The following is a 12,783-nucleotide window of genomic DNA, read 5'->3' as shown; positions in this document are numbered from 1 at the left end:
CTCACCTTCAGGCCTCATCACACACACACACACACACACTCTCACCTTCAGGCCTCATCACACACACACACACACACACACTCACCTTCAGGCCTCATCACACACACACACACACGCGCGCGCGCACACTCACCTCGCACACATTGTCCCTCACCCACACAACGCACGTTGGGTTTGCCCCCACGTACACCCACGTGCACACATGAAGGCTCTGGTTGGGTATCTCCAGGTACTTCTTCGGACCTGAGAAGGAAGGTGGGGGATGGGGTCTGGAGAAGATGAGGTATCCAGCCCACCAGCAACCTGATGGCCGCTTTCTTGTGCAGATGACCCCTTCCTCACTCTGGAGGGACCTGGGCCCAGCTACCCAAGAAAGGACGGGGTGGAGGTGGGGTGGCACCACCTTCCCCTCGGCATAGTCACAGTGCACATGCCCACACACACCTCTGATGCTGGGGCCTCCCCTGGCCAGAGCCACCTCCAGTCTGTCTGCCCCCCCATTCTCTGGGGATCTTGAGGCGCACACCATGAGGATAGAAAACGCGGCTGCCCTGGCGTGGGTCAGTCAAGCGTAGGCTACCTAGCTGGCCCAGAGTCTCAGGCTGCCCTGGTGGGGGAGGGGAAGAGGACCAGACAGAGCAGCCCCCACCCCCAGTCCCCAGTCTCCTGGTATCTGTTCTCTAGCTGCAGCCATTCCCTTTCTCTGGGCCTCAGCAGACAATGGGCATTTCACAGCGGGAGGTTGCTGCTGGCCCAGGGCCAGCCACTGGGAAGGAGGCCACGTCAGGCCCAAGCCTCCAGTTCTCACCTCAGGTGAGGCCAGGACGTAGCCACGTTTGACTGTAGGCTGTGTGCCCACCCGCCTGGCCAGCAGGCAAGGCCCATACTTCTGCCTGTTAGTCCACGCTGCAGGGTGGTGGGATTAAATGACAGCTTTGAGGAGCAGCTCAGCAAGGCTGGATGCTTGGATGCCAGGGGCCTGAACACCGGCCTGCGCACCTGTCCCTCACTCCTTACCTATCGCCCACTGGTGTCGAGGGTCCCTCCGGCCCTGTCTCACTAGCCTGTCTGAGCTCCTCCATTGGGCAGGCTAAGTGGGTCCTGAGTCAGATAAACTGTCTGCCCACAGGGAGGTTACACTGTGGCAGAGACCTGGGTAACGAGAAGCGGGTGCACAGATCGGATGTGTTCCAGACGGACACAACTACAAAGTCTCAGGGGACTGCAGGAAGCCAGGTGATGCCAGCGTGGTGAGGCCTGAAGGTGACAAGGGTTAGGAGTAAGACATGAGGAGCCAGGGGATGCAGATCCGCAGGCCTGGGGAGCCCTGGGAGAGGGAGCCCAGTTCAGGGCCTGGACACCGGCCAGGACACCGGCTGTAGCCACCAGGGGGAGCCATCTGAACAGAGGAGGAGGAGAGTAGGTGCCTGGAGGAAGAAGCAGGGGTGGAGTGGGGCTGATCCGTACCCTCTGTCCCTCTTCTCCAGGACAGCCCCAACTCCACCTCTTTCTCCATCCGGCCCTGCCCATCTCCAGGAGGAAGAGAGAGCTGGGAGAGCCAGGGAGGCACCGAGGTGTGGGCAGTGCCTGGAGAACCAGGACACGCTGTGTTACTGCCGAGGGCCTGACTGTGTTGAGCTGGGCACCTTGGGGAGGCAATGAGGGATGCACACACTGGCACCGAGGTCTGAATGGGGATGCTCGATGCAGGTGATGACTGGGTGGGTGTCGGCAGACAGACGCTCACTGGGACTCGGAGGGCGGAGGTTCAGAAAACAAAGGGGCGGAGAGACAGAAACCCAGAGGAGAGAGCTGCAGACAGAAAATGGAGGCAGCCCTGGAGTCTGTAGGGGGACCTTCTCCCCAGGGGGAGAGCAATGGGACTAGCATAGAGGGTGCTGTCATCCGGTGGGAAGGTGGAGGGTCCCAGGGTGAGGATCAGCCTGCTCTCTCAGTCAGCGGGTTATAGCAATTGTTTCTGGTTTTCCAGCTCATTGTCCTGCACCATGCCCAGAGCAGCTTTCTCCCACCGCTCAGCCAAGCTACGGGGACACCTGCTGTTCCCTGTACCCGTTAGACCCTGTGCGGTCTTTTCTGGCCAGAACACCCCTCCCCCTTTGCCGTCATCCCTCAACACATAGTTCACACCTGGCTTCCTTGAGAAGCCCATCCAGGACCCTGGCAGGCCTCTGTGCAGGTGACCCCATTTCTGGTGAGGATCTGGCGCTGGGCTGTGAATGGATGTGTGGCTGAGGAAGGAGCCACTGGATGAAGCAGTGAATGGACCCAGCCTCACCACCTCCCCCTCCGGGAAGAGAAGTTGGGCACACAAGCTCTCTTTTCCAGAAGGCTAGGGCAGGCCACAGTCTGGCCCAGATGTTTGTGCTTTTATTTCTCCCAGATGTGCACGGGAGCCTCCTATCTACGGAGAGAAGGGCAGGTGCCTCCAGCAGCCACACCAGGCTGCCTGCTTCTCCCAGGGCAGGAGTGGGGTGACTGAGAGGAAGCTACTAAGGAGAGGAGCAGGGAAGGCTCAGACCCACCTCTCCGGACCTGCCCAGCGTGACTCCCTAACTGCCCTGCCGCTCCCAGAGCCCTGTGTCAGACTCAGGGTCCCACAGGCACATGCTGGGATAGTGAACCTGAGTGGCCCCCAGGGACTCTGTCCTGTCACCACAGCCCTTTCATCTCAGTGCTGAGAAACCACTGTGGTCACGCCCAGAGGCAGAGCCTGCAGGAGGAGGTGCCCAGCCCTGTGCCAGGCCCAGGGTGGGCAACAGGCGGGAAATGGAACAACCCATAGCAAGCAGAGGCCAGGACCCCGCTGTCAGAGCCCCTGCAGGGCCCCTGTCCCAGGCCAAGCCCAGGGAAACTAGGGTGGCAGAAAGCACAGGCCACCGGCCGGGGCTGACCAGAACGGTCATGGGCACAGGTCAGTACATCTGAGGCCACGGGCACCATGCACACGTGCGTACAGACACGTGCACACACGTGTGCGGGCCACACAGCCGGAAGCCGCTGGCTCCTTGCGAGGACAGAAAGCTCCCCCTCTCCGGAGCCTCTGCTCCACGGGGGAGGGGGAGGGGGGACTAGGAGGGGCCATCTTCCCCTTCCCAGGTCCAGCTGGAGGCAGCCCCTGGCAGGGGGTCTTCCTCAGAGGAAGTTCTCAGGATCAGCTCTGGGGGGAGAGAGGCCCCTTTGCGGGGAGCTTCTCTCCCCACTGAATGCCCCTCCAGAGGCCCAGGTCACCCCCTCTCCAGATCCTGACCACAGCCTAGGCCTTGAACATCACCCCTCCTAAGCCCCAGTAGAGACCCGTGGGGGCACACTGCCCCCCTTCACCGAACTGCGCCACTATCGTTAGGGTACCTGCCACTGCGGCCGCCTCGGTTCTCAGCCCCCTTTACCTTATCAGTGAGCACTTCCAGTGGGTGCCTCCTGGGACTCCGGGGTGTATAGCACCATGTGGGCTACTGTGGAGACTGCACTTACAGCCCCAGCCCGGCCCCAGCCAGGCCGCAGTGCGGAGCCTTGATTTCCCTGTCCCAGCGGCAAGGGGAGCGCTAGGGCCAGGAGGGCAGAGCAGGAAAGGGGGTCCCTCTGTACCCTACCCCCCGGTCTCTGAGCAAGGGTGGAACTTGCTGGGCGAGGGGGAGACGGGGTGCAACTGGCCTGGGTCCCACAGGCAGAGGCAAAGGGTGGGGGGTGGGAAGGAGGCCTGTTTCTGCAGCTGTTTTCCACCCTCCTGTGGTGATGGCGGCAGGCTTTGATTCTCATGGGGTTGGGGGGGATTAACCCTTCAGGAAGGAAGCAACACAACCTCGATGGAGGAGGCTGTGCTAGACCCTTGGCCCCGAGGCCTGGGCGTCTGTCCCACTGACTTCCCTGGGGCAGCCCCATCCCATCCTGTCACCCTTGCCCCCCAGCCTGTGAGGACTGGCAGGGTGAGGGCAGCTAGTGTTGAGCAGAAGATCTCCCGTAACCTCATCTGTGCAGTGTGGTCCCAGCACCCACAGAGGGGCTGCAAGGGCAGAGCCAGCCCCACCGGAACGTGTTCTGCCCAGCACAGCTCGGGGTGGCCAGCAAAGACAGAGGGAGAGGGAGGACAGTTCCAAAACAACCTTTCTTTCCATTTCCAATCTGCAGGGGCTGGGGAGCGAGGGGGTAGGTGGGGTCTGGAAAAAGCCAAGAGCTGTTTCTACTAGCTTAGCCCTGCCCAAAGGGAAGACATCCCCAGGGAAGTGACATGAGAGCAAGCCCTTTGGTTTCAGCTAGCAAAGCCCCCCACCCTGGGGCTGCCCCAGCAAATGCACACCAAAATCAAAGCCAAAGCCAGCAGGTGCCCTGGAAGCACCTGACTTTCAGCCAAGGACTCCCCGGGCGGGGACAGGCCAGCACAGTGGGGGGTCATGCCCCACCTGGGCAGACTCCCTCCCCCAGCGAAGGGAAGGAGAGAGAGTGGGGCAGGCAACCTCGAGTCTGGGCCTGCCTTCCCTCAGCCCTCCTGGCTGACCTGCCTGGGGGAGGGGCCCAGGAGGACACTGGGTGGGGTCTGCAAAGGGGTGGGGTGAGAACCCACAGTCTAGAAGAGGGTAGAAGAGGGAACAGGGAGAAGCTACCTACCTCCCACTTCAGCAGGGAGGCATGTGGGGGGAGCAGGGCAGTAGGGCAGGAATGGAGGGAGTACAGAAGCTAAGTGCCAGGCAACAGAGGGAAGAGCCCAGAAACCTCCCTGGACATCTCCCTGCCCCCATACTGTGGGGAGCTGGTCCCTGTCTGGGTGTGTCTGCCACCCACACCCAGCTCCAACGCCTGTAGGGCCTGAAAGAAGTCAAGGGGCTCAGGACCTATTGTCTCTCCATCCTGACCTGCAGCACTGCCCTCCTTCAGGTCCTAGACAGCTGGCCTGGCAGGGAGGCATGGAGGGAACTCGCTAGAATCGGGCCTGCCAGGACCCCCTCCAGGGCTGGGCAGGGCTGGGATGGGCCAGTGCCAGACTCACTCTGACCCCGTCCCTGTGCCAGGCCCCAGTTGAGGGCAGACAACACTTCCTTTCTCTGCTTCTGGCTCCTAGTGCGGAGGGAAGGGCCCCAGGACTTCAGCCAGGCCCACGTCCCTTCTGGGGGCTACAGGAGAAGCCCTAGGACCAGTCTTCATGAGGGGAGGGTGGGGAGGGTGGTGGGAGCGTGGGGGCTGAGGGCTGGAGGAAATGCCCGCTCAGCTGCCAGCCTGGACAGGCTCACAGTGCGTGGGCAGCTGGTACTGGAAGAGGCCAGGCTACTTCCCTGACGAAGCAGGGGGTGGGGGTCTCCTTCTGGTAGAGGCTGCCCCAGAGCAGCAGGCCTCCCTCACCCAAAGGTGGCGCAGAGGGAGGGACACATACCTGTCTCAGTTATGCCAGGAATGTGGTTCCCCAGGGGGAGGAGGAGGAGGGGGAGGAGGGGGAGGAAGAAGAGGAGGAGGAGGAGGGGGAGGAGGCTTCCTGGGGGCTGGAGGCTGGAGGCTGGGGAAGGAAGACCCTGTAGGCCCTGGGGGGAGGGACTGCCTGTGCAGCCTGGCAGCAGGTGTCCCTTCAGGACACTGCAGGGAGGAGTGCCTAGGCAGGGATGAGGAGGGAGCAGACCAAGGGTGCACCCCAGGAGGTAGGCCTGGGAGAACATGCCCCCCACCTTGGCTGCTCTGGGCCTTTAGGAATGGGGGGGCCTGGGGAGGGAAGTGTGCTAGGGACAGGGATTTCCTGCACACAGTGGGACCTAGTGGTCTCAGGGTGACGTGGGCTGCCCAGGCTTCCCTCGGCCCTGTGGGGCTCAGACAACTATGGAGCCCCTGGGAAAAGAATGGGGTCAGAGTCAGATGGGGAAGAGTCAGCTTAGCTCAAGCACTGTCCATCTGTCCCCCTCACTAGGGTGAGGCCTTGGCTCCCAGAGAGCCTAGGATGGAGTCCTGGGGTGGGGTCTGAGGTCCTTATCTCCTGCAGAATAGGAGGAGGACATCCTCCCACCCTCACCCAGCTTGGGAAGGTGGGCACAGAATTATTCCCTCCCCAAGCTTGGTCCTAGCTCTAGGGGGATCTTGTGCCTCAGGTCTCAGGGAGCCTCAAGTGGGAGGTACCCCCCTCACCCTGGGCCTTTGGAGTACATCAACCCTGTCCTAGAACCCAGGCCTCCCAGCCCACCCCCCATGGCACCCTGGTTTGCTTTCAAAGCAGAGATCTATGTCACCCAGCTCAACACTTCCAGGCACCTCACAGTGGAGGCTGAACTCCTCCCTTCCCTTTGGGGAGGGAAGCACCCTCCCCAAAAGGTGCTTCTCCTCCACCTGGCTCCACCTGCAAGGCCCCAAGCCAGTCATGGCTAATGCCTTTCTCTGCATCCCCTCTCCCCAAAACCATCCTCCCCAGCAGGCCCAGCCCAGGAGAGTCCAATGCCTCAGCCCCTCCTGGGTGCTCACACCATTGCTGTACACTGGCCTGTATGTCCAGCACCACCCTACCTCCTCTTGGAGCTCGGGTCCTAGCCTAGTACCTGAGTGCTGGCTGCCCAGGGCACACAGTAGGCCAGGTCTCACCCAGTCCTGGCTTGGGGGGGGGGCTCTCCCTAGGTATCCTCCTTTCTAGCTGTCCCTGTGCCCAGCCTGGCATATCCAGAGCCAGGGGCTGGCATGATATATATAGAACAGGCTTTGGCAAGATGCCAAACCTTGTTCTGTCCAGGGTGGCCCTCCCGCCACATGCCCTCTGACCCCACAGAAGGCCAGTTACTGAGTCACAGACCCTCAGGCTGGACCTGCCCAGCTGTAGAGTTGATAATTCATTCTCCTATAGGGACAGGGGACTTTCTGTACCCTGACTCTTCTTCTACAGCTTCTCCTTAGACCCCCCCCAACTCATCCCCAAAACTTGGCAGCACCATCCCACAGACTGCCCCATTGCCATGCCGCCCTCCCATCTTTCCCCTAGACCTGTCCAGAGCAGGGCCAGTGTCTCAAGTCCTTGCTCGGTGTGAGGGCTAGGCTGGGACCCCTCATCTGAGCCACTGCAGGGACGGGACCTGCTGGCATCTCTGTGCAGCCCCAGGAACAGATCACAATAGGCTGGGCAGAATGCCACAGGGCTCCCCGTTTCAGCTCCTGCCCCTACTCCTGCACAGTCCCTCTCAGACCACCATCCAGGATCCCACAAAAACAAAGCCGGCATCACAGCCCAAGCTAGATAGAAGGTGGGACTTCCCTGCTGGCCAAAAGGAGACAGAGGGACAGAGCTGCCTTCCAGAGAAAGGAAGTCACAGACCCTTCCCACTGCCCTGAGGAGGAAATGTTCTTTCCACTCCCCCTCCCCACCGCCCCCTTCCAATGCATCCCTTCCCAGGCAGCTAGGAGGGGACAGACAGGATGTGGGGGCGAGGGGCAGTTCCTACATTCTCCCTGCCACATTCCCCAGCAAAGGATCTCAGCCCCCAACTGGGACTCTCCTGGGGCAAGGGGGGGGGGGCGGCAGGGAAGCCATGGTCATGTGATTCCAGCTCACCTCACAGAGGCTGGGCTGGGGGAGGGGTGCTCTTGGGCCATCCAGAATAGACATGTGCTGTGTGGACAACAGACAACTCAGTTAGGGAGTTGTCTGTTGTCTTCCACACCCACCCCACAAAACTCCCCCGTTTCAGAAATGACAGGCCTCTTGGAACACATAAGGGGGCATCCCCTCCTCCAATCCCTATGCCCCACTCCGAGGGGTTTGCTCAACATCTGGGACCTGTCCAGACAGATGTTTGGGCTTCTGCAGGAATATAAACAGCTGGTGTTCATTCACCTGGTCCCCGCCTCTCACTCACTAAAGGACCCTCCAGGAGGGGGTGTGGAGCTGGTGGGGGGTCGGGGGGTAAGCAGAAGAGGGGGAAGCCTGTCCCTTTGCAGGACTGGGACTTGCTTGGCTCCAAGAGAGCAGACAGTGGCATTGTAGGGTGGGTGTGGGGGGTGGATAGTGGGAATCCCTGCTAATGTCAGAGAATGGAGCTGACCTTGAGATGGCCAGACTCAACTGGGAGATCAGGGAGATAGGAAGGAGATCAGACCACCACAAGACACATGTGCTCTAGCCTACAGTGAACTCTCCTCTGCCCCCCAGGGCATGATGGAGCTCCTCCAAGCCTGCCCACTTCAGTCACCCTCTTCCCCTGGTGAGTCCCTAAATACCTTCTACACAGTGCTCCACTTCCTCCAGATTCCGCAGGGTGATGCGCATGAGGCTGGAATTGAGCATCAGCTCATTTTTATGGGCTGGCCACAGGTATGGGGGTGCAGGGTTCACAAAGAAGATCCTGGTGTCCCCAGTGGACACCTGGTTGTCACAGATGAGGGGGTCTCCAAAGCCGCCAATCACCACCTTGTTGCCACCGTCAAGCAGGCTCTCTTGGGTCACCACGTCTTTGCCCTTCAAGTACCGCCAGACTCGAACCTGGGGTGGACATGGTGGGGGGGACAGATATCAGTGGCCCTCTTTCCACTGGGGAGATGAGGCCAAAGAGTTCAGGGACAAGCACCAGACTGGGCACCTGGGCTTTTTCTTCTCTTCCCACCTCAGTTGCTCAGGTTGGATGCCCAGAGTAGACTCAAACCCCGGGGCAGAGATGTATGGAGATCTTTGGGTCAGCCCCCCAGGAGGAGGCTGCAGGGAAGCACACACACGTGATGGATGCCACTGCCTGTGTGTGTCACACAGAAGAACATGCAGCCTGTGAACACACAACTTCCCACCCCCCAGGTCTAACTGACCCCAGCCACCTCCAGTAATGTCCATCTCAGCTCAGGCTGGATATGGGAAGGGGATCCACCTGGTCTAGGTTCCCGCCCTCCATGTCCCTGCTTTCCCCATCAACCCACCCACTAAGAGCCAGGGGCACCTAACATGGACAATGGAGTTTCAGGGCAATGGGCTCTGAGCTTAGGGCTCTGGGTCAGCTTGGCTCCTTGCAGCCCTGTGGGTGGGCTAAGACACCCCCCCCCAAGAGGTGAAAGACCCCTCCTCCTGCCAGGCTCCTACAGTGAATGTAGTCAAGGCAGACTTGGAACCACAAAATCAAGTTTGGGCAGCACAGGGCGGCCCCACCCTACACACTCTCACTCCTGGGGCCCTGAGGGTACCTGCTCTGACAAACCAAGCCCTGAGACACCCACAGCTGGGGTGGGGGGGTTGGGGGGGCAGGAGGGTTGCGGGAGCTGCAGGCTATACTGGGATGTCCATGGGGACATATGCCCAGGGGGCATGAGCCCCACACTCTCTGAGAAGAAATCGCTTTCTTCAGGAGCTCTGGGGAGCTGAGACTTCTGGAATGGATGATCAAAGACAATGGTGGCCTCCCCACCTGCCAGGTCCCTGCTGGGAGGCTTGGAACTGCAGCTTCTGTAGGGAGCCCCTCCACCTTCCAGTGGCCCAGCTGGGGGGTAAGCCTTGTCCAACCTTATCCCTCCCAACCCCAGACACATAGTAGGCTCTAGAAGGATGATAACCAGCAGGGAGAGGGCTGGGCCGCTTTCATCGCCTCCCCCCACCCCAGCCACACCCAGGAGCAGCGGGGAGGAAGTCGGGAAAATCCTGCAGGGACTTGGCAAAGTGCCCTGGCGTGGTGGAGGGGAGGGGGCTGGGCTGGGGATCCCAGCTGTAGCCTGCACAGGCCAATCTGAAAGAAGCTGCCACCCCTCCCCATCTCCATGGAGAAGGAATGATCCGATTTCTGGTCAGGGAGGTGGTTTTAGGGGCCAGAGTGGGGAAGGGCCCAGGTCCCCTGAGCCCTCCATAGGAACATACTGTGGGAAAAACAAACAAACAAACAAACCACCAAACCTATCCCAGGGGGGGCTCCAAGATCCAACTGAGGGAGAGGTTGGGCAAGCCCCCTCTCCTGTGGCCAGGGGGATCTAGTTCTCCTAGAAGCAGGATGGGGCACCTGTCCCCGCATTTGAGGCTGAGCAACGGTCCCGCCCACTTCTCTGCTCCTGTCTCCCGCACTTAGTCACTGCAGCCCCACCCCCAAGGATCCCTGGGGTTGGGAGATTAGATGTGCACCCCACTCTCTCTCCTGACCACCCCCTCTTGCCTTAGTAAAGGCCTCTGGGAAGGGGTGACAGCACTGACCATAGGCCGAATCCCCACTTTCACTCCAAGCAGAAGGCGTCACCTCCTCTCAATCCCATTCTTTTCTTTAACTATTGGGGAGGGGTGCGGTAGCCATCCAGTTTCCCTGGGGGGCGGTGCACTTGTCTGCAATAAGGTAGTGGGCCTGGGATGGGGGCTGGGGCAGACATGATCGGGTCTCCCGGGCCTGGGCACCGCGAGGTGGGACTGCAGCGGTACCGCAGGAACTTTCCCTCTGGCACTCGCGAGTTTTCCGGGACCCAGCGCCCCACCCGGGGGCTCGGCGGTCGCCAAGGGAGCGGGAGCGGGAGCTGCAGAGCGTCTGGTGCCCGTTCCCACGGCCTGGGGCGGGGGTCTCAGTGGGGCGGCCAGTTACTCGAAGGGAGGGCCTCCGGGCTAGGCGTCCAGGATGGCGGGGGAAGAGACCCCCCAGCCCAGGCTTCCAGGAGAGTTTTTTGGGGGGGAGGGTTTCAGGGTCCCGGCGGGGGCCCACCTTGCACGAGTACGTGTGCTGCACCGGGTCCACGTTGAGAATCTCCTCCACGGTGCCGGTGAGCACCACATTCGCCTCCTCCTCCCGCCGCTCCAGCGCGCGTTCCGGGCACGTCCCGTCGGCGCGGGGCAGGGCGCGCGCGGCCACCACCAGGAGCAGCAGTAGCGGCTGCAGCGGGGCCGAGCCGGACGGCCGCAGGCTGGCCATGGCGCGGGCCGAGGACGGCGGAAGGCGGCCAGAGCAAGCGCGCGGGCCTGGCCGCGCCGGGAACGGCACTAGACAGGACGGGACGCAGCTCCCGGGAGGCGGTGGGAGCGCGGGCGGCGCGGGGGCGGGACCCGGGGCAGCCCCGCCCCCTCCCCGCCTCCCCACCTCCCCCCAACCCAGCTCCCCTGCCCGCGCCGGTCCTCGGCCCGCCCGGCGCCCTGCGACCCGCGCCGGCCGCGAACAAAGCGTCGGGACAGCGGCGCCGGGCGGAGGCCGGGCTGGTGGGAGGGAGGGGGCCGGACTGGGTCGGGCCAAGGTGGGTGGTGGTGGGACTTGCCAGGGCGGAGGGCGGACCGAGCAGGGGGGTGGGCGGGCCCGGGGGGGGTGCTCTCTTCTGCGGCGCACCACCACGGACTCCCCTCCCCCTCTCGCGCGGACGTCTCTCCCCCACCCCACCCCATTCCCCCCACCCCGCCCAGGAAATGCGGCTGCAATCGGGTTAATGCATAATCTGGAGGCGACGTGACGGGACTTCCAAGGGGTTCCAGGCTATGCTGCGGGAGCTTCCCGGCCGCGGGAAGGGGCTGCCAAATCCTGGGACCCCGCCGTCCCTCGAGCCCTGCAGGGCTGCGCCCCTCCCCTAGGGGGAAGAACCTGATGGGGGAACTACAGCCTCTCTTAGGAAACTGGGGACGGAAACTCGCCCGAGCCCGGGACCCCCAGCCAGTTCAGGCGAGTAGGCGGCCCCTGCAGGCCGCTCCCCCGGCTGGCTAGGACCAATGTGGTCTGGGGGCTGTGGTGATTGGTCAGAACGGAGCGCAGGCCCGCCCACCTCCCGTTCCCGGGTCAGCTCGGGCCTCACTGCAGAGTGGAGGGCTCCCTCTGCAGTCCAGCTGAGACAATGTCGGGTTCGCGGTGGACGGCCAGCCACGCCCCCTCCTCAGCCCCGAGGTGGGCTCATCTCCAGCCAGCCGGTCTAGGTACCGGGGCGGGGAGCGGGGGAGAACTGAGATCCAGAGGGTACAAATCAGAGCCTAGCTTAGCTGAAGATTGAGGGGAAGGGAGAGGAGACCCCTTCTGTCCCTCCAGGGCTGGGTCTGCGGCACACCCCCTCACTCCAAGCCAGCCACAGATCTCTGAAGCAATGGAGGGTGAGTGGTAGAAGAGGCCCTTCTGGAGGAGGACCTTACCTCCCCTCCAAGGGGAGGTGCTCTCACTTGCTAATTTGTAGTATGACAAAGAAGTGAGGGTGGGGACCCAGGAAATGAAGCTGGAACCAGGGGAGCACCCCTCCCACACACATACAGCTGCCTGTCTACACCTATTGGTCACAGATAAGCCAGACCTAGAAGTCCCTCAGCCTAGATACAGACCCCCGCAGACCAGAAATGGGCTTCTGGGTCTCCAGCCAAATTACCCTGAACAGTCTGAAAGCTGAAATCTGAGTGTCCCCAGAGTCATGGACTTTAGCCCAAAGAAGTGTATGTTCTGTGTCTCCCATCTCCCCCCTCCACCCCGCCCTGCCCACCACCCCCATCTTGCCTGTGTCCAAGACTGACTCCATCTGGCTCCCATGGAGCTCTGGGGAAATTGGTATAGAAAGAAGCATTCTGTGTGAAAGCAGTTGTAGATTTTGCCAAATTAGGTGCCCCCATCTGGGACAAGCTCTTCCACATGGACTGGAGGCACCCTTCATTCTTGGAGGCCTCTCCATTACGTGAAGCCCTGAAGGCAGGTGTGTCTGTTGGAGAATAGTCTCCATTCAGCAGCTTGCTCCATGGTGATGTGTGTTCAAGGCCCTGCCCCCACCCCTCCCTAGACCAATGCAGACTGGACAAGGCAGGCTGATGCGTCCTGGAGGGCCAAGAGGCCCCAAGGCCCTGATTGGTGTGGAGGAGCCTACCTCACAGCCCACCCAGTCAGGCCCTGGGACCTCATCCTCTCCCCACTTCCA

At 61.8% G+C, this 12,783-nt stretch overlaps 1 protein-coding gene across 6 annotated transcripts in view; it reads right to left on the bottom strand.

Annotated features, from left to right (window-relative positions):
* The window catches only part of AGRN (agrin), a 34,761-nt gene extending 23,747 nt beyond the window's left edge, over positions 1-11,014 (bottom strand). For 3 of the 6 annotated variants that reach the window (XM_081817233.1, XM_081817235.1, XM_081817238.1), the window contains exons 1-2: positions 10,623-11,014; positions 8,191-8,452 (exon numbers count right to left, since the gene is read on the bottom strand). In XM_081817233.1, coding sequence (XP_081673359.1) covers positions 8,191-8,452; positions 10,623-10,829 — 469 coding nt within the window. In that variant the 5' untranslated portion in view covers positions 10,830-11,014. The remainder of the gene's footprint in view (positions 1-8,190; positions 8,453-10,622) is intronic. The other 3 variants (XM_081817234.1, XM_081817236.1, XM_081817237.1) reach the window with 3 other exon arrangements.
* Between the last annotated feature and the right edge of the window lie 1,769 nt (positions 11,015-12,783).

Source organism: Leptonychotes weddellii, chromosome 4 (genome assembly GCF_054177405.1).
Source record: "Leptonychotes weddellii isolate Sample4059 chromosome 4, ASM5417740v2, whole genome shotgun sequence".
NCBI classification, from domain to species: Eukaryota; Metazoa; Chordata; class Mammalia; order Carnivora; family Phocidae; genus Leptonychotes; species Leptonychotes weddellii.
The sequence above is the reverse complement of the archived record's forward strand: the minus strand, read 5'-3'. Positions and strand labels throughout refer to the sequence as shown.